The 26,767-nt window shown below is 32.0% G+C and overlaps 1 protein-coding gene across 8 annotated transcripts in view; it reads left to right on the forward strand.

The window, feature by feature from the left end:
- Positions 1 to 26,767, forward strand: part of TTC3 (tetratricopeptide repeat domain 3) — a 162,362-nt gene that overhangs the window by 87,279 nt on the left and 48,316 nt on the right. For all 8 annotated transcript variants that reach the window (XR_012488006.1, XR_012488005.1, XM_074300641.1 and 5 more), the window contains 9 exons: positions 5,643 to 5,765; positions 6,783 to 6,884; positions 10,473 to 10,565; positions 13,151 to 13,215; positions 13,586 to 13,722; positions 16,021 to 16,338; positions 18,957 to 19,223; positions 20,971 to 21,017; positions 26,160 to 26,216. Coding sequence is in view for 6 of the 8 variants with exons in the window: in XM_074300641.1 (XP_074156742.1) it covers positions 5,643 to 5,765; positions 6,783 to 6,884; positions 10,473 to 10,565; positions 13,151 to 13,215; positions 13,586 to 13,722; positions 16,021 to 16,338; positions 18,957 to 19,223; positions 20,971 to 21,017; positions 26,160 to 26,216 (1,209 nt within the window). In the remaining 2 variants the exon portion in view is untranslated. The remainder of the gene's footprint in view (positions 1 to 5,642; positions 5,766 to 6,782; positions 6,885 to 10,472; positions 10,566 to 13,150; positions 13,216 to 13,585; positions 13,723 to 16,020; positions 16,339 to 18,956; positions 19,224 to 20,970; positions 21,018 to 26,159; positions 26,217 to 26,767) is intronic.

Below are 26,767 nucleotides of genomic sequence, written 5' to 3' on the forward strand. Positions count from 1 at the left end.
GTTTGCATGATTCCAGGCCATTGTGACCTGACACTGAACCCCCATTAGAATCTGCCCACAGGCTGGCTGAGTTAGAAATTTTGGGAACGGATGTGCTGGAAATGGATGGGAATGGATTTGCAGGATTGATAATGATAATCTGGCTGGAGAAGAGGAAAGATCATTTGTCTGAGAATGTTAAAGTTTCTCCTTGAATCCAAAATTCACAGTCCCTTCATACCCTGATTTATTTATCTACTTTTTGTTTATCTTTTGTTTCCTTAGCAACATATATAGGTAGAGGTAGTAAAAATAAAGACACTTCTTTTTCTTGACTTCTCTCACTTTTCATGATCTCTGTGAGAGCCATTGCAACTGGCCTGTCATTGGCATTCCACAGTTTGTGATAAAGATAGAAACTAGTTTAAACTGACCAGGTTCAAGGTCTAGCAAAAGGTTTTTATTTATTGCACTTGCTTAATAAGCCTCTTGCATATAAGCCAACATACCCCAAATAGAATTAGAACCTCATTAACAGAACATGGGATGTATGACGAGGGGAAAAACATGTTTTAGAGTACCATGTGAGAAATGATGTAACCCTAAGGGGAACTGACCAGTCCATTCTTTGGAGAAGGTAACTGCAATAAACTAAGCTTGTCTGCTTCTGTACCTAATGCCCCTTCTTCCCATCAGAGAGCTGGAGCACATTTCTGGCCGGAAATGTCCAGTTCCTCTGGACTGTCTCTTAGTCAGTTACCTGACTTTCAGAGTCAACTTAGTTGTAATGTATACCCTTAAAATATGGATATCAATATTTTCCCATCCTGGTTCTAGGCTTGTTGATAGGTGAAATTTCATTTTGGGTTGTTGATAGATAGTTTTAACCAATAGAATATATGTTCTTTCAAGTGGAGAGTACATTTTTGCCTTCATCTAGTGCAATGTCTGATATTTAAGAGACAATTCTGGTTGAGATATGCTGAAATGAATAGATGACACATTTAAAGCAATTAAAGTAGTAATTAACTTTGGTAAAAATCTGAAGATCAAATAAAAGAACTAGAAGAAAGTAAAAAGTTACAGCAGAAACTCAACCTAGAATTGAGGCAAAATGGAGAAAACAGCAACAAACTTCTTTCAGTGGAAAATAGTACAAGTGTTCATAGCAACTGTAAGTATAGATTTGAAAAATCAACTGAAGTATCCAGAGAATTGGAAAATATACAGAATATAAAGGCATTATCTATAGGATAACTGAAAGATCACAAAGCAACAGCCTTAGTTTTGCAATATCCCTGGAAGTATAGGAAAAACCCATAATATACAATAACTAACTGGATCTTGAATCTTAAATATTTTTTAAAATCATTTTGAAACTAGAAGACAAAAGTATTAGATACAGAGAAAGGCTTTTTTTTTGTAGTTTCAATACTTTTTATTTTAATTTTTTATAATTATTATAGCTTTTTATTTATAAGATATATGCATGGGTAATTTTTCAGCATTGACAATTTCAAAATCTTTTGTTCTAATTTTTCCCCTCTTTCTCCCTCTTCCCTCCCCCAGATGACAGGTAGACCAATAAATGTTAAATATGTTAAAGTATATGTTAAACACTATATATATATATATGTATATATATATATATATATATAAAATCTCCGGTCCTGCTCATTTCACTCAGCATCAGTTCATGTAAGTCTCTCCAGGCCTCAGAGAAAGGCTTTTAAAAATCCATCAACATATGGAAGAATTATTGAAGACAATTTAAGGTTTGATAGTGTTTAAAAAAAAAAAAAAGGATTTTGTGCAACTAAAAGGTAATTCTAAAATGAAAAAGAAACAGATTGGGAAAAACTTTACAGTAAATATTTCAAACATAATTTCCCCCCCTACAGTATTTTATTTTTCCACTTACATATAAAGATAATTTTAAAATGTTCTTTTTGCAAGATTTTGAGATTCAGATTTTTTCTCCTTCCCTCCCTTATCTCTCCCATTCCCAAGACAAGCAAGCAATCTGTTATAGGCTGTACAAAATATAGCTCTTATATAGGAAATCTTACATAGGAAATTACAAGACTAATATATACTCCCCAGTGCTCAAAAGAATTTAATAGATAATGCTTGAAGGAAAAAATTTAAATTGTTAATACTCTCATGAAAAAGTAGCTTAATTCCCTAATCAGAGAAATACAAATAAAGATAATCTTGAATTACCATTAGACTGGTAAAAATAGCAACGTTTGGAGCTGTTGGAAAAGGAATAATCAAAGAAATTGTCAGAATTATAAAATGATCCAAGTACTTTAGAAAGCAGTAGATATTTATACCCTTTGAATCAGCCAGACTACTACCAAGACTATAACTCAGAACCACCAAAGAAATAGGAAGAGGACCCATATGTACAAAAATATTAATAACAGCCCTTTTTGTAGAGGCAAAGAATTGGAAACTTAGGGGATACCAGTTATATGGGGAATGCTAAACAAGTTGGAGTATATGGATGTAGTGGAATACTGTTGTACCATAAGAAATGAAGAAACGGACATTTCAGAGAAACCTGAGAAAACTTGCATCTATTGATGAAGCATGAAATAAACAGAACCATTTATATGATAACATTTTAAAGAAAAGCAGCTGTAAAAATTTTTAAAGCTTTGATCAAAGCAGTGACAAATTGTAATTCCATAACTCAAGTGAAAAGACATGCTACCTACTTCCCAACAGAGAGGTGATGGATTTAATTTACATAATAAGATATCTTTTGTATGAACATACATCTTTGACTATATATGTATTTGTTTCAAGGATTTTATTTTTAATTTATTTTTTTCTACTGGGAGGAGAAGAGAAGAAGAACAAATAGAAAAATATATTGATGGATGTCCATCAATTGGAGAATGGTTGGGTAAACTATGGTATATGAATGTTATGGAATATTACTGTTCTATAAGAAATGACCAACAGGAGGAATACAGAGAGGCTTGGAGAGACTTACATCAACTGATGCTGAGTGAAACGAGCAGAACCAGAAGATCATTATACACTTCAACAATGATACTGTACGAGGATGTATGCTGATGGAAGTGGATTTCTTCAACATAGAGAAGAGCTAATCCAATTCCAATTGATTAATGATGGACAGAACCAGCTACATCCAGAAAAGGACTGGGAAATGAATGTAAACTGTTATTTTTACCTTCTGAATCCAATTCTTCCTGTGCAACAAAAAATTCGGTTCTACACACATATATTGTATCTAAATTATACTGTAATATATTTAACATATATAAGACTGCTTGCCATCAGGGGGAGGGGGTTGGGGGAGGAAGGGAAAAAATCTGAATAGAAGTAAGTGCAAGGGATAATGTTGTAAAAAATTACCCATGCATATGTACTGTCAAAAAATGTTATAATTATAAAATAAAATAAAAAATTAAAAAAAAAAAAAGAAAAATATATTGAAGCACAATCTTGTTTCTAACTTTTGACCCAGGAATTTCATTGCTGGAATTTTTTTCTAAAAATATATAAGGGAAAAACAGCTATTTTTATGCATGCACGCTCACACGCACGCACACACACATACAGAGCTTTATTTCTAGTTAACACAAAAACTGGAAACAACCTATTGAAACAAAAATTCTACTGTGTAATAAAATTTTATAAAGTTCATCTCTTTATTTATCAGAAGTACAGTCAACAAAACCACACACATTTCATTTCATACAATTTCACAGTTTTTTCTATTTTTTGGTGGTGGGGGGGGAATCTTCATTTTCTGCTTAGCTGTCTTCTCCCTTAATGGTATCAGCCTTTTCTTTTTTCATGTTAGATAATGTCTCTATCTTCCTTACATCTACTTTGATATATATGTTATTGTTAGGAAAAAAGAGAAAGGGAAGGATTAGGTTGTAGAATTTCCAATAAACATAAAAAAAGAATATTGAAAAGCATGTTTAGCAGTATTAGTTTGATTCTGCTTTGGTAAATTGTGACAGTTTATGTAAGATCATATTCCTTATTTTTAATATATTTGATTATTTTTTAAACTAAAATTTACTTCCTCATGTCTCCCATTTATTTCACTTTTATAATCTTTTTGCCCCTAGCTAATCTGAACCCTTTCCACAAAACTCTCCCTTCCTTTTGTATTCTTGACTTCTTAATGAACTATTTTGACTCTGCACTATACTCTTGCATCCCTTGTTCTCTTTTCCTGTTGCCACTCATGCAATGAAGAAATGAATTCCTCTGCATGACTTCTTGATTGTATTCCCTCCCATCCTCTCTACTGTGTTGCCCCAGTTATCATAATCTTCTCACATCTTCAGTTTCTCCTTCACTTTGGGATGAAAGAAGACATTCTCACCTCATTTCTTACGGAACCTTAATCACTAAATGAGCATTGGCTTAGTCACAGTGAGACCTGTTAAAGACCTTAACAAAGGTCTCCCCCTGCAGCCAGGATGATCTCCAGTCATCTTGATCTATAACTGACCCCAGATGACTCCAGAAGAGAAAGAGAGTGACTTTGCACAGCCCTCCCTCACTTAATGTCATGGTCCTCTTTGAGAACGCAGAACAAACAACCTCTGTCAGTAGGAGTGGGAGCTGCCCCACTGAGAGCCAACATCTCCTCCCCTCCCATCTTCTTACCTGTAAACACTCTGCCCAAAAGAACCCCCAAAACTGCTGCAACTCCAAGATATCTTGAAGCTTTTGGCTAGCACCATTCCTTAACCCCAGATCACTCTGGCTTTCATTGATTAACCAACAGTAGGTGCCAGGTCAGGACTCACTTGGTCATTGTTTGGACCCTGATTGGCTTAAAGTGAATATAAATAGCAAGTATTCCAGGAATGGAGGCAGACTGTAAAAATGGTTGGTGTTGGGAGACAGAGTATCATGTACAAGAGATTGCAAGGAAGTCAGTTATTGCAAGAAAGGGAAATTACAAAGAGACTGAAAGGCCAGTTTATGAAGGTCTTTGAAAGCATTATGTAGGATTTATATTTGAGTTAGGAGATAACAGGGAACCCCTAGAATACTTTCTCTATTCATTTCCACTTTTTTAGAATCCCTGGCTTTTTTCAAGTCAGTTCAGATGTTGCCTTCTGCAGGATTCCTTTTCTGATCACTTCTGCTACTTGTGCTTTTCTCTCTTAAGGTTACCTTGAATTTACTGCATATGTCTCTTATTTATGTACCATAAGTGCATAAGTTCAGACTCTTATTTTTGTCTGTTTTCATTCTCATTAAGATGTAAGTTCTAGAGCAAGGACTGGGTTTGCTTTTTGTTTTTTGTTTTCATTTTTTCCCCTCTCATTGTTTAGTATAGTTTGCCTTACATATAGAGAGTATTTTAATAAGTACTTGTTGGTTTATTTATTTATTGACAACACTTTAAATAATTGAAGCCACCAATGTTTTTCAGATCTGTAATCAAGAAAAATGTTTTTAAATTATTTTCCCTTTTCATTCCTCCTGCCAAGCAATTAGCTGTCTCTCTTTTCATCAGGTTTAAAGTAATTTTAAAGTTTTTTGTGTTTATAGTTTTGGCTTAAAATTGATCATTTCTAAGCTAAAATATTTGTTTATAAATTAGTGTTGTTTGGGAAGAGTGATATAATATCTGATTTTCATTCTGGTTTCAGTTGATATTAGAAAATCATATTGAAGAATGCAAATTTCCACCAGATCCAGATGCAGTTTGTTGTTATCAGAAGTGCAATGGATATTCCAAAATCCAGATATATTTAAATGATCCAGACTTTAAGGTAAGAAAACCAAAAAAAAAAGTTAAAGTGAATTTCAGTAATAAAACTTAATTATTGAAAGACATCTAAATAATATATCCTGGGACCTTTTTTGAAAGAAATATAACTGCTTCTTTGGGAGTTGGAAATTAATTACTTCCTTTCTTCTCACACTGATGCCTATAATTTTTCCATGGGAATAGGTCTCTAATCCAAATTATTCTATTATACCACATCTCATAAAAATTCCATTTTCTAATTAGAACTCAGAACAAAATGATAGTTTTATTGGTGGCTCATATTTGCATAGGTATATTAACAAATATAGATTGCAATGGTGGGGTCTGTTTTATAAGAACAATATAAAATTTCAAATTTTGGAAGGACCTTAATTTAGTAAACTTTGCTTGAACCATTAATATTTTCTTTAACATATATCTTTTTTTAAGGCCTTCATGAAAGAGAATTAGAATTTTCTTAGAAATTCTTTTCTAATGATAATTCTTCTAAATATTTGAAAACTGATACCTTGTTCTTCTCTAGGTCTTTTCTTCTCAAACTAAATGTAGATAGACATTTCCCTAGATCATTATCATTATTTCAGTATCATTTTCTTGGTCACTCTTTTCGATACACCCTATAGCTTGTCAATGTCCTTTCTAAAATGCACCGCCAAAGTAGACATAATAGCTAATGTTTCATATGTAATCTGATCATATCATAATACATTGCATTATTACCTTTCTTGTTCTATACATTTCACTTCTATTAACACTTATCCCGAAAATGCCAAAGAAAAATTTTATCATATTGAAATACATTGTGTATATCAGATATTTATTGAAATTAAAATTAATCCTAATAATGTGATCCCTGCATACAGGGAAGTTTTAGTTTAATTATCAAGAAACAAACTTCTTTATGATGCCATAATGGAAACATTTTAATAACTTTTTAAATTTTTCTAACTAGATGTATATAATACCCAATAATATATTTGTTGAAATATGAATTAATGCAAATTCTTTTGGATTTCAGGGTTTTATACGGATTAACTGCTGCCAGTTTTGTAGAATAGAATTTCATATTAGCTGTTGGAAAAAATTAAAAACAACAATTTTCAATGATAAAAATGACAAGGTAAGACATAACTTTCTGAATGTTTTTAATAAACTTATTGCACATACTTATGTTTTTCTAAAGGAATAAGATTCTGAGTTCATTTCTGTGTTATATACTTTAATTTTTTTGTTAACATTTAAAGAATCTCCCATTTGGAAGAGATATACTCAGCAAGGGGTCATCCAGCTTGGCGATTCCTTGTGAGTGGTTATATGTTACCTCTGAGAAAAGACTTTCATCTTTTTGATATTTCAGAGTGTTAGTTTTCTCTTCAGATACTTGAAGAACTGTTATGTTCCCCTAAGTCTTCTCTCATCCATGTTTAAACATCTTTGTCCTATAACACTTCCTCATATGGTATGAACTTGAGCCTCTTCACAATTCTTCCTTCTTTTCTTTGAATGCCCCTTTGTTTATCAGTGGTACTCAGAACTGAACATTATATTCCACACAAGGGAAGAGCAAGTGGCATTATCATTTTGAATGCTATGCTCTTTTAATGCAGCCTAAGTTTGCATTAGTTTTCTTGTCTTCCATTTTACACACTTGACTCATATTAAGCTTACAGTCCCTAAAAAACCCCCAGATCATTTTTAGATGAAATGCTATTTAGCCATATCTACTTATACTTGCAAGATGATTTTTTCTTAACCCAAAAGTAAGGCTTTATATTTATTCATATTAAAATAACATCATTCTGTAAATTAGCGATGTTAAACTAAAATATAAATAGGGACCAGTAATCTATATATAAAGATACCTTTAAGTTATGTATTAGTTTAGTTTTAAAATATAATATTTATTTTAATTTATTATTATTTTTTTAAATATCTCCTGTTTACATGTTAGTCTTGTTTAAGCCATACTTGGGAGTCTTATGGATCACAGGTAGCCCATGGACTGCTTATTTGACACTTCTGCTGCAGATTAGGTCCAATTTTCATCATGAAAGAGCTTTAACAATAAAGTAGAAAACAGATTTCTTAAAAGTGCATATTGATGGGAAATGAGTAGATGCCTATCAATTGGGGAATGACTGGACAAGCTGTGATAATAGAAGTAATGGAATAATATTGTTCTGTAAAAAATGGTGAACAAACTGATTATAGAAATACCTGGAAAGATTTATATGAACTGATGTTCAGTGAAACAAGCAGAACCAGGAATACATTTTACATAGTAACAGCAAGAATATGCAATGATCAACTAAGAAAGACTTAATTCTTCTTAGCTGTTCAGTGATTTGAAGCAATCCCAATAGACTTTGTATAGAAAATGCTGTCTGCAAAGATCTAAGGAGAATGAATGTAAATCAATACATGCTATATTCACTTTTTTTTCCTGTTTTTTTTTTTTTTGTTTTATGTTTTTGTTTTTTTAATTTCTCCCATGGTTTTCCCTTTTGCTCTGATTTTTTTTTTTCTCCCAACATGATCCACAAAGCAATGTGTGTTAAAAATAAATAAACTTACTATATATATATTTTTAAAGTGCATACTAAGTACCCAGATCATTAAGTACTTTTGAAGTTGAGATTTTTTTATTTTGATTTTTTTAATATATAATTACAAATAAGAATTTATTTTCAATTCAATCTTCAAACTTCATTAACCAACATGAGTTTTAAAGCATAGGACTGCAAAGAAAATACAATTTGATAAGTATTTTGACTTGTTCTTTGTTTATTTTGGTAAAAGCATAGGATTTGTATGTTTTTTTAAAAACCCAACATATCTTTTCCATTGTATGTTGAAAAAACTCTTTGAACAAGTCATTTAATATCTGCTTGCCTTAGGTCCTTATCTCTAAAAAGAGGACCTAGACCAGATAACCTTCCAGTTCTTCTACCCCCCTGTCAGCTCTAAATATATGATCTTAGCTAAATGTATGGGTTTTACACTTTAAAACTTTTAAACCTATGATTTTATGAACATTGAAAAAAAAAGTGAAAAATGAAGTTGCATTTTATACTGATTATCTCAATATATTTCCCCTGGTAAAAGACAGTTTTATATACCTATTATATATTAACATGTGATGTTTCTACTTTCTCATACTCACTGTCTTTATCCAAAATCTTATAGTCTGTCATCAGTTCTTACATTTCTAATATAAACTTCTGCCTCTAAATTCACTGTAAACCTCCTTAGTGCCATATCCAGTTTGGATTTGGCCATTGCTTTTGTGTCAATTCCTACTTGCCCTTTCTTTTAGAATTAATATTGTTGATCTCTCACAAGAGAGTTTCTTTGACTTCTCTCAGTTTCTTTGACTTTCATACTTTCATGGGTCTCCTGTCTTTCTGATAACTCCTTTTCTCCTTTTCTGACTTTCTATCCTTATTTTCTTAAAACAAATCTTCCCCAGGATTTTCTCCTTAGGACTTTTCTTTTTCCAGATCTACTTGATTGACAAGTCTTTTGAGTGCCAGATATACATTTCCTATTTTTTACAAAACATCATCTGGAAGTTGCACTAATATTTCAAATTTAACATGTCCAAACATGAACTTGTTTTCTTTTAAAAACAATAAAAAAATTATTGATTTTTTTAAAAAATATTTTGCTCTCACTTTCCAAAACAAACGAACACTATTAATGCTGCACTTACCATTGCCTTTCTCCTAAGAGGAAAAAGGTAGACTGAATGTATAACTGTTTACTTCACTGACCAGAATTCTTGTTTCTCTATGGTGTTTCCTTTGTATTATGATCTTCACTTTGCATTAGTTCACATAAATTCTTGTTTATATGAAAAATATTAGAATCTTTAAAAAAAATTTGAGATTAACATAGTTAAGGCACCAGTTTAGAGATCTATATGTAGTAATTAAAATATTCAGTTTCTCCACTTTCAAAAAAAGAATAAACAGAATTAGATTTGTAACAGGATGTTTTGCTAGGCAAAACAAACATTTTTGATATGTGATGCATGTATGTAAGACTAATTATTGTAAACTTGCTTCAGGAAAATTCTGTTCACTATTTCACAGTATTTGTTACAGCTGTTTCTGGAGAAACATGTAAGATTTGTTATGCAGGAGTTCAGAGTTAGAATTGAGTTCACTCCTCATTATGCCCAAACTCCCTCCGTTTTTCCCTTAGAGATTACTAGAAGTCTGCAAAGCAAAGGGTGAGGGAACATAAAAGATGGGGGCTTTTCACCAAAGTCACATAGAGCAGAATCTATTTTTTTTTTTAAGTATTTTCAATTCCAAGTACTAACAGCTAGCTGTAGGAAGCAGAAAGTTCCAAAAATAGAGGTTTCTTACTTCCCTGAAATGCTGACTTGGTACACAGATTACTATGTCTGCATAGTCAATTGAGTTGTTCCAAGATTCAGCCTTTTGAAACTTGTATAAGAAAACTTCCTACAGTCTACAGTGTGTTAGCCATATTTTGTCACATACCTTTGAATTTATGTTCTATAAAATTGGCTATAAAAGATTATAAGCCATCTTTAGATTTCTACTTTCTGATTCTAACTTTTTCTAAGTTTATTTTCTTGAATTTTTAAGTTCTTGAAGTTTCTTTCTGCACAATTATATCCAAAAGATGAAATTTAAATTCATTTCATTTTGATGTTTTTCCTATTTCCATTGTACAGGATTTTCTCCAGGGAACCTGTCTTACTCCTGACTGTAGAGGTATTATTTCTAAGATTGTTATCTTTGGTGCAGCTGGCCATATTAAATGTGAAGTAAGTATTTCTTAAAAGCAAGAACTAATAAGTAAATTGATAGTACTTACATGTAGCCTCTGCAACTCAATTTTCTATGCATCCTTTCCTTATATTTTGAAGACCAGAAAAAATACATTTAGTTCAAAGCAATGATATATAATGAAATAGCAATATTTCGTAATGAAATAACACTAGAGAATTCCTCTCCTCTTTGTTCTCCCATAATAAATAGCCTCATTTAGAAGAGGGGAATGCATAAGAGTTCTGTAAGACATACTTGTTATCAGGGCACACACTGAGTGGCCATTCACATTGCCATTGCTGTAGAGCTGCCATTGTCATCTGTGAGACTTACTTGTGGCCAGAGATCACTTCTCAGATGCTCCCTACCAAGCCTCATGTCTGCTGTTCGTCAACAGATTTCATTGCTTTTGAGATTCAGTCACTTACTACTCTTTCCACCACACAGTAACAAAAAAAGATTGCAATTTTTTCAGATACTTCTGCCATCCCTGGTAATGCTGTAGTTAATATCTCTCTCTCCTTCAACCAGCACTCTGTCTCCCCTTGGCCCTCAGCTGCACCAGATACACTGAGGTTCTGTATTCAGAACTTCCTGATGCTGTCAACATTATCTTCCAAAGGATGCTATGATGGGTAACATCTCTTCTGCAAGGGAACACACCCTAGCTTTTCTCAGTCATCAGCCAGTGATTATGAAGCTCAGCCTGTGTCTGTGAAATGATTCCTTTTGTCCAGTCCTTCACAGAAGAAAGCAAATGGCTAAGCCAAAATCACTTCTGCTCTTTGATCTCTTCTTTTAACTATTTGCCTCTGTAGAGAGGATAGATTATGTGATCTGTTGCTGGGAGAAGTGGAGGGAAAAATCACCATCCTTTCCTGTCTGACCCAATTAATCAAGCCTTTGTAATTTACATGGAGTTGAGGAACATATTGAAACAACAGTTTTATTCAGCTTTGTTTGTTTATGGAAATAGTGCTGGAGATAGTTTTCTCAGTCATGACATAATAAGACATGAAGAACTAAAATATATTTATGGCAATATAAGTAGGAAATCCTATAAGAGTGAGTAGTTAAAAGCAGATTTCAAATATAAAACATGATTTCAGTTTGTACATTTGTTATCTTCTTTGAGCAACCAGTATAAGGGGACAAGAGTTTTATAGCTGTCAACTAAGAGAACTGACTGAAGAGAGTTGTAACCTTCCCAGCACAAACCCCTGCTGAAGAATATCTCATCTGATGACTATAGTTAAGACACATTTGCAGGCTAAAAGGGCTCCAGTCCTCCCTTCCCTTAGTAAGAATGCTTACTAACCACAGCATTCCTAGTGAATTTTGGAAAGGATATTATGTGACCCTGAAGTTATTAGCTAAGGAGGGCTGAAGGGGAACTGTGATGCTCACTAACAAGAAGCAGAAGACAAGAGCAAGACTTTTAATGAGTTAATGTGATATCTTCAGAAGATAATCTGTCACTATAGTGGCAGAAGCAGGAGTTGAGGTGACTAGGTAAAACAGTGGATAGATAGAGCAGTAGGCTTAAGAGTTAGCAAGTCCCGAGTTCAAATCCAACCATAATATTTTCTAACCTTGTGATTATTGACAAGTCACTTAACCTCTGTCAGTCTCATTTTCTTTGCAAAGTCAGAATAATAATAGCATCTGCCTCACATGATTGTTGTGTGAATTTAATGAGACAATATTTATAAATGTGCTTAGCACAGTACCCGGCAAGTAGGTGGAGCTATACAAATACTTATCTCCTACTCCTTTATCCACATGTGTGCCTTGGCCAAGTGTTCCCAAATATATACTTAAGCATGTTCCATATGCAAGCCCATCCTTCCCACCGAAACTATGTTTATTTGGGAAATTGTGCCCAAGATTTGGGGGTAATGGGAAATTTGTTATTTTATTACTATACTATATTATCAGTGTTTTTTTACCGAATTTGCTTTCTAGTTCACTCGTAAAAGTAAACACAGTTGTGGAGACTTGTAGATCTTAGTTTAGTGAAGATTCTGATGACTAAAAGCCTGGAAAGGTTTTCTGATATCCCACGAGAGAGAAAGGCTCTTGGGGAGAGAATTCTTGGTCTTTTAAAATTTAAGTTAAACTTTTAATTCTGTGTTATGATTAATACCTGTTAAAGAATGTGAGTGCTTATGGTTTTGTGTATTATTCATTATTATAGGGAAAGAAAGGCTTTTTTCTGTTTTTATTTTATTCTTATTGTCAGCCTTGTTTTCATAACCATTTTGTTTTTAACTTCCAACTTTATTCTCTTTAGAAGATAACATTAGCAGGAATAATTTTCCTATAAACTAAATTTATCCTTAAAGACTTGTCCCTCATAGTTGGTAGACTGTTCTTTTATTTTTCATCTATAGTTCATTGATTGTGATTGTGATTCATTTAATTTTTTAGGATTTTTTTTAATTGGTTTATTATTACAAGTTTTCTGAGTATTTTGTGAGCTTTTGAAATATTTACTTTTTTATGACTTGTCTTCTACTATTTAAATAACTATATGGATATATAAATAAACTTTTAGACATTATCTTTCCTTTGTTTAAAGTTTGAACATAGGGTCACAAAAGAAAGGTATCCACCAAGACCTGTCATGAAGCAGAAATGTTCTAGGTAAGAATTCTAACTGAATGATCACTAAATGAAAGATTAGTTTATGCTATTTTTAATGATCTCTTTCTACATTTCAGAAATGTGTAAGAAAGAGCTTTTGGTAAATCTCTTAGAATAATTTAACTTCAAGAGTAACAACCATGTTTTACATGATTGAATATAAATAACTTGCTTACTATTTGAGAGAGGGAGGATGGGAGATAAGAAAAATTTAAAGACTCAAAAATTTTAAGAAATAAATGTTAAAAAATTGTCTTTACATGTAATTGGAAAAAATCAAGTAATATTTTTAAAAAGGATGAACCTAGAGATTATATGTGCCTTTTGTTTATGCATCTATTAATTTTCATTAACTGGTAATGTTTATTAGCTTAGAGAAATTGAAAATTAAAGAAGAAAAAAAAGTAAAGAGAAAACTTCAAAAAAAAGAAGCACAAAAAATAGCAAAAGAGAGAATGGAAGAAAAAACTAGAGAAAACAACTCATCTAAGCATGGTGACCATAAAGGTAGGCGGAAGTTTATGGTATTTGTTCGAAGAATATGTTTATATATCAGATATTTTTAAGTAATTGGTTATTTGGTAATTATATTGCTTTCTAGTTAAAACTTTAGAAGGTGATCACTAAAAATGTACTAATCAATCAACAAGCTTTTAAAAACTACTTACTTTGTTCCAAGAATTGTGCTGGGTGCTGGACATACAAATATGAAAAAAATGCAATAATAAGGAGCTTAAATTTTAATAGCCAACTGCTGAAATGAATACTTTCTCCTTTCAGCTTGACAGTCACATTGTAATAGGTTTTAGAAACCCTAATGTAGGCCACAAGTTTACACTAGACACCAGTGTTGAAATCAACAACTCCTGAGCTCAAGTTCTGTTTAATGATGGCCAAGTCATTTAATCTCTTGTGCTCCCAGCAACTTGGTTTCTGATTTGCATGGTTGAAAAGCGCTTCTGTACCAAGAATTTAACACACTGAATGACAAATAATTGGCTTATAGAGAGAACTTTAAAGTTCATCCATTGCTTTAAATACACACACACACACACACACACACACACACACACACACACACACACACACACATATGCCTCATTAATCTTTACAATAAACCTATGAGACAAGTGCTATTATTAATCCCCCATTTTACAATTGAAGAAACGGAGCAGTTAAGTGACTTGCCCGATATCACACTGGTGCATTTGTCCAAGGCAGTATTTGAACTCATAATGAGAACTTGACCCTAAGTCTGGTGCTGTAGCCCCTCTGTGCCTTTTTATCACCTATGAAGAAATCATAGTTCAGAACCAAAATTAAGTACCCCTTAGGAGGCGTGGCAGGACCATGATTGACAACTTAAGCAAAAGAGCTTTTTACTAAGTTGAATCAACCCGTCATGTTCTCATTGTACATTTTGGTTGAATGTCATTCTTTGGTTATATCTAAGAAATTATCAGAGAACAATCTAAGAAAGAAGTATTAAGATAGCATACTTTAAAATAAGAGAGATTGTGTGGAATGAGAAATGCTTTCTATAAGTACTTATTCTATCAAGAGTCCTACCTCTTACAAAAAACCAAAACATTTAAATCAGAACAGCCTTTATAATGACAACTAAGAATATATCCAGTACTCTGTACATATTTTTCACTTCATTACACAGAAGAGGGAACTTGAATTGGAAAACAAAAACCATATCACAAACCATTGAGGATGTTTTTTTCCTATCTCAGCATGATTCTCTTGTGGACTTTTTTCACTGATCTGGAGCACTTTGTGAAATATGACAAACCCAGAATTCTTCATTCCTGTCTCTTGTCCAGAAGACCCAGGTCATCCTGTCACCTGATCCTACCTGCAATAAGGCAGAACTCCTAGGTTTCACATGATAGAACATAGCTATCTGCAGCTAGGTGGAAGGATCAGTCTAATTAGACTAATCAAACCTCAACAACTAATTGTTTGACTCTCTCAACAGACTTTTGCCAAACCACTCATACTCTATTCTCATTCCCCTGTGCTTAGTGTGATCATCACTTCTCCATATTCTTCTCCTTCCCTACTGCTGGCTCCCTTATCCCCTCCAATACAACCCCATCTGTAATTGATGGCTCCATTTCTTTTTCTCTCACTCTCTTCTGAACTCTTCTGCACTCTACCTTCTAGCTTCCTTACTCAATTAAAATTGCCTCTCCAAGGTTACCAATGGTCTCGTAATTGCTAGATCTTATGTCTTTTCTCAGTCCTTATACCCCTTGATAGCCTTTAATACTATTGATCACCTTCTTCTCTTAGATATTTTAGTGATAAGTCTCTAGATTTTTATGACACTGCTTTCTTCCAGTTCTTCTACCTCTCCAACTGCTTTTTTTATTCTTTTAGTTCAATCTTCATCTAGATCTTAGTTGCTAACCTAGAGTGTTTTCTAAAGTTCTATCCTTGGTCCTCTTTCTTGCACTTTACATATTATATTGCTTGATAAGTTGTCCTGGATTTAGTATCCTCTTTATGCAGATGATTCTCAGATCTATATATCCAGACCTAAGCTTTCTCCTGACCTCTGTTCTTACATCACTGGTTGAACTGTATGCCTCATAGACTTCTTAAACTCAGTGTATCCAAAGCAAAACTCATCACTCTTCCTAAAAATTAAATTAAAAATTGTAAGTTATAAAACTAGATGTATACAAATACTAATAACTATATAATGTGGTGTTATATTTGATCTTTCTCAATTTATATAATAATTAATTTTATTATTCCACTTGATTAATATTGTAAATGCTTATTCTGTTTTAGGATTTGTACAAAGTTGCCATTTACCTGATGATAGGATTTTGCTGTGTATAAAGCAAAATTCTGAGCAAATTAAATCTGGCATCCAGGAGGCTTCCAAACTTCTCAGAGAATTACTTTCTTGGAAAGTAATAAACACAGAGGATTATGCTGATACTTATTTTAATAGCGGTGTTGTAAGTGAAAAAGTGGAGCATCTCATTGACCATTTGATACGGAAAAACAATAGAGTAAATACAAGGATTTTTCTGCATGTACTGAGTGAGATTGAAGAAATAAATCCCAAACTACGTGACTGGATCCAGAAACTCAATAGTTTAGGTATGTCACTACCTTCTAGAGAAATTAATTTTGTATACTGAATGATCAGTTTTATTATTTTCTCAATTTATTTTTTATTTTTTATTTTTTGCCATTTGTTATTTGTAGATGTTTTTAAATGAAGAATTGTAATGACCTAGAAAAGAATTATACTTTAGGGAGACAACATGGTACACTGGAAAGAACATTTTGTACAAAGCTTTGAAGCCCTCACTTTGAATCCCAGATCCATCTTTACAACCTATGGGACCATAAGCTAGTCACCTAACATGTTTAGTACTTGGTTTCCTTGGCTATAGAACATTATGAATGCTTTAATGCCCTTTTTAAACTGTAAATTTATGACTGTATTTTATGGTTTTTTTTTTTTTTTTTTACTTGCAAGTAAACTGTTAAAATTGTTAGAAACAGATATAGTTTTATTGTCACTTGATTCAATAAAGAAACTAAAAGCCTACTGTTATTGCTAAAATTGGCAGAGAAGTTTTAAAAGGGCCGGAAATATTTCAAAAATAAGTTTTCATCCTGAATAAAAGAAAAATACCATGTGGTGGATGTAGAACATAAAAGAAGTCTGCATTACAGTTGCTTTACTTTTTTTTTTTTTTTTGTCATGGATCCCTTTAGTACCCTTTAGATGAATTTTTTGGACTCTGTATAATTATAGCTACTGTTTATATAGTGCTTTTACATATAATATTATATATAGTTCTTTTACAGTGCTTTTAAGGTTTGCATAGTGCTTTACAAATATCTCATTTGATCCTTACAAAAACCCTGGTAGGTAGGTGCTATTATTTTACCCATTTTACAGATGAAAAAATGAAGTAGAGGTTAAGTGACTTGACTAGGGTGATTATGCCACCTAGGTGCTTAGTCCAAATATAGTAATTAAATGTAATCACTACAATAAAAATATCTAAAATCTTTCTAAAGTTGTTACTGTTTTATACATGAAGAATTTTTTGAAGTTTTCCTCTTTCGCCTCTATCCCAACTTGTATTGCTAGTGCCCTTCTTCTCTAACTGCTTTGTATTTATTCTCTATATACTTAAATATGTATTCTCTCTCCTAATGGAATATAATAATTTCTTTGAAAGAAAGGTTCATTTAATGTTTTAAAATTTATGCCAAGCCTTGAATAGTTGCTTAATCAGTATTTATTGATTATTATGACAACCTGCTAACTGCTGTCTTGATTTGCTGACTGGGTGGTATATGGTGACAAAATCAAGTTGTATAGTAACCATAAAATCTTGAAAGTAACAAGGAGGTAGAAGAAGTAGAAGCAGTTGGCCAGAACGCCAGCTTTAATGTATTGTTATATGTTACCAAACTCTCATCTTTCTGATTTCACTGACAATGTAATGTACTATATATTATAAAAATAGAGTGAAATCTTACTAATTTAGATGAAAGCTTCTTAAACTGTGGATCACAGCACCATAGGAGGTTATATAATTGAATGTGGGGGTTGTGGATAATTTGGCAACAATAAAAGGTTTCAGATATTCTGCCAAGATTTAGTTCTTTATGTAAAAATAAATAAGCACATCCTTATCATTAGTATGCAGATTTGCTTTCATATTTAATAAATAATAAACTTATGTATACTAAAGAATAGTTTTAAAATAATTTTCTTTATAACTTGTTATCAATAAATGTTTAATTTGTATAACTGCTTTATATATCTTATGTACCTCAGGGTCATATAAAAATTTATATACTCTGGAGTCGTAAGAGGAAAAAAATTTAAGAAATCTTGGTTTAAACTATTTGGATTCTAAACAATTTCAGCACATTAGCAACTAAAAGTAGAACTGTGGTCTTAAGCTACTTCCTTTGATGACTGGATGAAAATGATCATAACTAGCCAATTAGTTGGTAAATTAGGTAAATGATATATTTGAAATATTTTTTTTAAATTGGAATTAAATATTTTTAAAAAATTTTTTTAATTATTAAAGTTTTTTGTTATCTTTTGGGGCAGCTAGTTGCACAGTGGATAGAGTGGCAGGCCTAGAGTCAAGAAGACTCAAATTCTTGCATTCAAATCTGGCCTGAAAGGGGAAAAAGAAAAAAAAAAAAAAATATATATATATATATATAGGGTTTTTTTAATTGAGGTTAAGTGACTTGCCTAGGGTCATATAACTAGGAAGTGTTAAGTATCCGAGGTCATATTTGAACTCAGGTCCTCCTGACTTCAGGGTTCATGCTCTATCTACTGTACCACCTAGCTGCCCCTGGAATACTTTTTAGCTGTATAACCTTAGTCAATCTCTTAGCTCTGTTTGTCTTACTTATAAAATGATTTGGGAAAGGAAATGACAAACTGCTCCAGTATTTTTGCCAGGAAAACTCCCAAAGGAGTCAGGAAGAATAGGACATGACTGGAACAATTGAAGAACAAATTTTGAATGCTTTTTCATAAAATATTATATGCTTAAAATATTTCTTTATTTTGTTAAGCAAAGATGAGATTTACAGCAAAGGTAAAATGGATATTTTTTTCATGCTAATGAAAACTTAAGAGAAATATATTCAATCCCTGTTTAACTCTTTAATAAGAAATAATTATGTTTTGATCACCATTTTTTTTTTTTTTTAAATTTCAGGTTTGGATGCTACAAGGACGTTTTTCTCTCGTTATGGTGATTCTGTTAAAAAGCTTGATTTTAAACTCATATCTATGCTCTGGGTTGAAAAATATGGTCATAAACTAGATCATATAATATCCAGTTATGAAGAGAAAAAGATAGTTGAATATTCCAATAATCAAGGATCATTGAAGGAAGCTCGTTATATTATATGGCTATTAGAAGAAAATAGAGAGAAGTTTCCAGCATTGCATAATGCTTTAGATGAATTCTTTGATATAATGGGTATGTAACTACGGCAACAGTATCACACACCTTCTTCTAAGCTTTTATTCTGTCTAACCTTAGGCAATTCTTAGAAGATAAGAAGACTAAATTTTCAAATATGAGCTTGAGTTTTCTAACCATAATGAATTTCATAATTTATTTGAAATATTTTATTTCAGAAATGGATATAAAAATGTTATCAACTTTATGTTGGCGGAACTAAGTATTCAGATGGAGTAATAGAATAATGAGGTTTTTATTTGCAGTTCATTGTTGTTATGAATTAAATAAATCTATGAAAAATAAAAATTCATTTTGATTATTGACCATTCTTTATTTTTATTTGCCCAGGAAAAATAGTGAAATTAAATGTGGATTTTAGGATTTCCTACTAAGATATTCTTAAGGTTTTGAAAGACAGCTTAGAAATGGACCCTGTATTTGCTGTTAAAGATCAGCCTAGGTAATCCTAGCCTAGTTAAGCTCATCATCAGGATGTTCACCAAAATGATGAATGTTTAAACTACAGCAATTCTCAAAGACTTTACTAAATTATAGAGGTTTTTAATGTCCTTCAGCAATGAGTGGTAGAATAGTCCAGTATTTAGTTTTTGAGGACGTTGGTAATTTTTGAAGTTTGGTCATTTTAAAGGCCTTTTTGTATTACATAAGTTAATATAGTCATTGATATTTATTATGTAAAAAGTGTATTAGACAAAAAAGGCAATGTCTCATGTATAAAAAAACTCAAGAAAACATTAGATTGCTTAGTATTAGTATGTATCAAAGTATCAAAAGTATGTATGATACTTTTTAGCATAAGAATAGCAATATTAATTTTTATATAACCACATGGTTATTTGTTTTTATTAAGAACTATTAAATGAGTGATAGTGGTATATTTAAAAATACAATAACTTGGAAAACAATGAGCCTAGGTTCTAGTTCAATCTACCATTAACCAGCTGTATAATACTGAATAAGTCATTGAATTCTTATATGCTTCAGTTTCCTTGTTCCTTCATGCCAATTTGTGTGTATGTGTGAGAGCAAGTGTATGCGCATGCATGTGTACTTTTGCATACATGTGCCTCAGAAACTAAACTCTTTTTTGCTCTTTTATTTTAAAAGGCAAAAATTAGAGGAGGGTCAGGGCAGAAAATTGTTTGACTCTATGGCAAAGTATTGATTCTCTGATGAGTAGATTCCTCATTAAGTCCCACACAAAATAAATTGGTTTAATTCTTCTAAATCAATTATTTATGCTTGGAAAGTATCTTTCAAATCGATACTCAAAATATATTGCGTAAATTGGACTACTAGTATTATATAAGTCTACTGAAATGATTGAGCTGAGAAAAGCAAAATAATCTAAGACATATAATTTGACTTCAGGAAGTCATCATCTGTGCCATCATCTAGAATTTTGGCTTTTGGAATAGTTTTGCCTATGGATGTTTGTTGACTACAAGAAATAATAGTCAAATGGCAATTAATCAGGAAAGTATTTTTTCAAATCCTGTTTTAGCAATTACTCCAGAAGAACTAGAACAATATGTTCTGTGGTTCTGTCATAAATGTCTTCTGCTCCATCTAATTTGCTTTTTAAACATTTTTCACTAGCAGTTTTACTTTGAATTTTGATCAAGTTGTATAAAGACTATTAAGTAGTATAACATTTTGTTCCTTCATTTCACATCTGCTTTTAGTATGTTTTATAAAAGCATATACTTGCAATTTTCTTATATTATTTATCTTTTAACAGATGGTCCGTGCACAATATTAAAGAAGCAAGAGACTGAAGATATTTCAGTAAGTTATGTCTATATTTAATTATGTAATGTTATCCTAATTCTCTAACATTTCAACGAAAAGAGTTTTTAGTTTTAAATTTCTATTAACATTTTATTACTTTAGTTTTGTTTTTGATTGGATCAATTCCCCAGTGCTCCCTAACTAGTTAGTAGTAACAAAGAATTTAAAAAGAAAAAGAAAAAAAATTGGTTAAGTGAAAATGTATATGTAGTTTTCTATACCTTCGTAGTCTCTTATCTCTTTGGGAAGATTGAAACACATTTTATCTTCTCTTCTGCAGAGCCAAATTTAGTCATCCTTTAAATATCATTTATTGTTGTTATTGTTTTTTTTTTTTAATTTACATTGTTGTTATTATTTATATCATTTTTCTGGTCCTGCCTACTTCAAATTTTATCAGTTTACATGTCTTCTCATGTTGTTCTGAATTTAGGTGTCGTGATTTGCTTAGACATTCCCTGATCCATGGATATGTGATTTTGTCCTTTTTTGTTGCTGTTTACTACTACATAATCACAGAATTAAAGAATTTTATAATTGAAAGGACCATAACTTGCCATCTAGTCCAATCCAGGGCCCACTATAATGTGCCTAATAAATGGTCATCCAGCCTCTGTTTATAGACCTCTAATTAGAAACTTAACCATATCTTGAGACAGTCCATTGTATTCTTGGACTATTCTCTTTGTTACTTTTTCCTAACATCTACTCTGAAGTTGCCTCTCAGTAACTCTTAGTTCTCTTGGGCTAAACAGAACTAGCTTATTCCCTCCTCTGCATCAGTGGTGTTTCAGTGAAATGGAAACCAAGCCACTAAATCTTACATAGAGATCCTTGACCTAGAAAGCCACAAGTCTTAACATTATTGATATTTGTTTGTATTTTGTTAAATATAATCCAAGTCCATTTTAATCTGTTTTGTCCCACACTTTGGAATGTTGTGGGCTGGACTTTGTGTTTAAAATCTCTATTGTACCTGACATGTACTTGAGGTCCTTTACCATCCTAGATTCCCCCTTTCAGATATTCTTTAGCTTTTCATTCATTAACTTATGTTATCCTAGAAAGTGAACTGAATATTCCAGAGAGCAGTACAATGGGACTGTTACTGAGATATTCCTGGAAGCTATGTCTGTTTGGGAAAGCCACGTTCCCACTGTTGTTGTTGTTCAGTCATGTCTGATACTTCTTCACCCATTTTGGGGTTTTCTTGGCAAAGACTACAGTGGCTTAACATTTCCTTCTTCAAATCATCTTACAGATGAGGAAATTAAAGAAAACAGGTCATAATAAAGTGACTTGCCCCGGGTCACATAGCTAATAAGTGTCTAAGGTTGTATTAGAACTCAGGAATATAAATTTTTATGATTCTAAACCCTGCTGTTCTACCCACTGTGCCACTTAACTGCTTAACCACTTAAAAGATCTCCTTAGTCTTTTGTATTGGGTTTTTTTTGTTTGTTTGTTTGGTTGGTTGTTTTTTGTTTGTTTGTTTGTTTGTTTGTTTTTCTGATCATGTGCAACTCTTCACAATTCCAATTCAGGTTATTTTGGAGCAGCTAGATGATGCAGTAGATAGTGCCTTGGAATGAGGAGAACTTCTGAAAATCTAGCCTCAGACACTTTACTAGCTGGACAAATTACTTAACCCTATTTGCCTTATCTCCTCATCTGAACAATGAGTAGGAAAAGGAAATGGCAAACCACTCCAGTTTCTCTATCTCATTGGTATTTTCTTTGTTAGCTATGTAATACTTCTGAATCAAAGTGATTTTCATTGCACTAAAAATGCAGATGCTTTTTTATGTTCAATCATAACTTTATATTTATCACTATTGAATTTCATCTTATATATTAAGCCCAATGATCTAGTTTCTCATGGTCTTTTTGGTTCCTGACTTCATAATCCATTGGGTTACTATCCCCCTCAGCTTTGCGTCATTTGCAGATCTGATGGCTATGCCTTTTATTCCTGTATTCAGGCCATTGGCAAAATTATTAAACAATCCAAGGCCAGGTAATAGATCTCTAAAGTACTCTTCTAGAGACTTCCTACCACCTTGACATCTTATCCTTAAATACTCCTCAATATTGTTTTTATTAAATTGATACATAAAAATATTTACATTGTTTAGTTTGTCATTATGTAATGTTTCCTGATTCTTCTTCCCTTTCCTTAGGTTTATGTAAGTCTTTCTATGCTTCTCTGAATTTGTCATATTTATAATTCTATTATATTCTAGTACCATAATTTCTTTTTTCTTTTTTTTTAAATCAATTTTTTTCTTTATTAAAGCTTTTCATTTTTCAAAACATATGCATGGACAATTCTTCAGCATTAGCCCGTGCAAAATCCTGTGTTCCAATTTCCTCCCCTCACCCACACCCTCCTCTAGATGGCAAGCAGTTCAATACATGCTAAACATGTACTATAATTTCTTTAGTCATTCCTAATCCTTAGAAATCTACCTTGTTACTACTTTTTTTCTCTTACAGAAAGTGGTGTTATGTATATTTTGGTATACATGGGATCTTTCTGGTCTCTTTTTTAAAATCTCTTTTGCAGTATATAAGAGTGGAATCTTTAGGTAAAGAGTTTCAAAATGGTTGTACAAATTCAAAACTCCATGTTCAATACATTTATATTTATCTTTAAACCCTTTTAGTACTGACTCTTCTGGTTTTCTAGGTATGAAGTAAAATCTCAGGATGTTTTTATTTGCATTTCTTTTTTTTTTTTTCCTGAGGCTGGGGTTAAGTGACTTGCCCAGGGTCACACAGCTAGGAAGTGTTAAGTGTCTGAGACCAGATTTGAACTCGGGTCCTCCTGAATTCAGGGCTGCTGCTCTATCCACTGTACCACTTAGCTGCCCCTTTATTTGCATTTCTAAATGGACAGGAGTAATTTTCATAAAGCTATTGATAATACATGCTAATTTTTATGAATCTTTCATTGAAAAAGATCCTTTACATATGTATTTATATATGGTTTAATCACTTATAGATTAGCTTTAGAGTGAAGGTACTTGGGAAGAAGTCTTGTTTCTGACATGTACTCTCTCTACCCTTTTATCTAATTTCTCCCCATTCCCAAGTAACCCTCAAAGAAAGGGATTCTCACCCAGAAATCTCAAGTGTTAACATGGATAGATTTCAGGAAACTTTGAACTTGGATGGGAAAGATAATTTGAGAATTTAATTTTAGTATTATTGGTTTCTTTTGCAATAATATGCATTTAAAGATAAAGAACCCTTTTTTAAAAGACTTTAAATTATGAATTAAGAGCCACTCTTTATCAATGGAGGAAGTTCTCTATACCTGGGCATCTTAAACTTTTTCCACTCATGAGCCCTTTTCATCTGAAAAATTTCTATGTGACCCAGGATATATAGGTGTAAAAAGTAGGTAAACATTTACTGATAACTCATAAACAAATTTATTTTAAAACACGTCTTCAGTGTATATATAATTGTACAATTAATTAAAGATGAAAGAAATTTTGCATACTAAAGAGATGAATATGTTTATTTTTATGTAAAGAATTAAATCTTGGTAGAATATCTGATACTTTTCACTGTTGCCAAATTTTTCACAACCTCCATGTTCAATTACATGACACTCTCATACACACACACCCCCCTTAAGAAGCTTTACCTCATAGCAATGAAATTATAGATCATTTCGTCTTCCTCCAGAGAGATGCAAAATTTTGTCGACTTTTATTTTCTGCATTTGCTTTATTAAGGTTGTTTTCTTACTGTTATTGCTGTTGGTTTTGGTTCTTTAGTCAATTGAGAATGATATATGGGATTTCTTTTCTGCCAGAACAGGCCTCAGACAAAGGGTAAGATCAGGAGAGAATTAGGATAGAACAAAGAATAGTACATAACAATGTTTACCAGTGCTTTCTACTAGAATTTTGTTCCAAATTAGAATTATTTTTGCGTTATCCATTATATACTGTCCTTCCCTTTTCTGTAGAAAAAAAGCTCCACTTTTCTGTTAAACATAGAACAGATAATTAACAATTAGCTGTATAATACTACATAATGTCAATTCTTGATTTTTTGTTTGTTTTTTTAGTAGGACCTTCAAAGTCTTAGCACTTAATTTTAGCTGGAAATGATAGTTAATATGCTGACTATGACAATAAAGTGTAGATGATGGTTGTTTTTTCTTAAAACATTTAAATTCCAATTGTTTTGTTTTATAAGGATTTTGGTAAACGAAGTGGGTTTTTTTCTTAGTTGCCTTTGAAATTTAGTTTTACTAGATTGAATCTGTAATGTTCACTTCAGAATTGTATTCTTTAATAGAACTGACAACTATCTTCTGGTTGGGCAAATAATTTTAATTATTTATATAGTTAAGGGAATGTTTTCTGAACGGAAAAAAGCCAAAAATGTATCTGTAGGCATGAGATCATAAAAGAATGTTAAAAATTAATCATATAACCAATGATCCAATTACTGAATAATTATCTGAAATTACATAAAACCTAAAGTTTGTGAAGTATTAATATTTTATGTTAAAAACAACCCCTAATCTGGCTGATGAGGATAAAATGGTATATATTTTAATTTTAGATGAATGATTTTAACAAATTTTTCAAATTGTTTTTATTATTAATTATCTACTAAAAGATTTGAGGTAAAACTTTATAATATTCTGCATTTTTATCCATAAAATACCTTCCATCCAAAATTCATTTTACAGAGCATTTCCTTATACTGTGAGGTATCATCACCCCCATTTTACAGAGACAAATATTGAGAGAGGTGAAGTATTTTGGCTAAGGTCACATAAGCCAATTAGAGGGGTTTTTACTTGAATCCAACTTTTTGAGTCAAGGTTTTTCCTACTATATCAGGCTAACTTTTAATGCCACTGATGTTTGATCTACCATCCAGAGTTTGGTGTTTGTATATTTTCACTTCAAAAAATAAATTTTAGTGATTATGAGAGGTGAACATCCTGTGTCCTAGGATAATTAATGAAAGTATATTAGCTACATATGTTGCTTAAGCTATATCTCTCTGTTTATTACTTTGGGGAAGGATTTATCACATTATTGGATCAGTGCTCTAAAATGCTATTTTTTCAATGTATAGCAACTGATGATTTTTCTCTTGTTTTAGTCTAATGGTATTAAGGTAAAAAACAAAACCAGAAAAAAGAAGCACAAGGAATCAAAGGTAATCAGTCTTTTCCATATGTGTTCTAATTATTAAACTGAATCTTTCAGTTTAGAAATTGGTTGATTCTTGTGGTAATTTGCTTTTTACCAGCTTTCACACATTTCTCTTAGTTTTGCCCTTTGAAGGCTAAATAAAACAAGTCTAATCCCTCTTCTACATGAAAATACCTCAGGTACTTGAATACGACTGTAATGTTACTTGTGAATCTTTTTTTTCATACTAGAAGCCTTGACATAGTCTTTCTGTCCTGGGCTATGCTGAACAATTTATTCATTTTTCTATATTTCTTCATCAAAATTCAGTCTGGTATTCTTTGGAGAGGCACTCACTGTAGCAACTTACCTCTTTTCTGGACTTTACATTTTAAAAAATCAACTTGTTAATATAGAACACTAAAGCTATGGTAGAATAAATTTGTAATAATATTTTTTGAGAAAAAGAAAAACAATAGTCTTAATGTCTGAAAGACTAAAATCTGTTATATAAAAATATGTTCTCTAAAATGTATATGAAATAGAGATTGCTGGAAATACTTATTTGAAATATTC

This window comes from Sminthopsis crassicaudata, chromosome 3 (assembly GCF_048593235.1).
Source record: "Sminthopsis crassicaudata isolate SCR6 chromosome 3, ASM4859323v1, whole genome shotgun sequence".
In the NCBI taxonomy this organism is placed as follows: domain Eukaryota; kingdom Metazoa; phylum Chordata; class Mammalia; order Dasyuromorphia; family Dasyuridae; genus Sminthopsis; species Sminthopsis crassicaudata.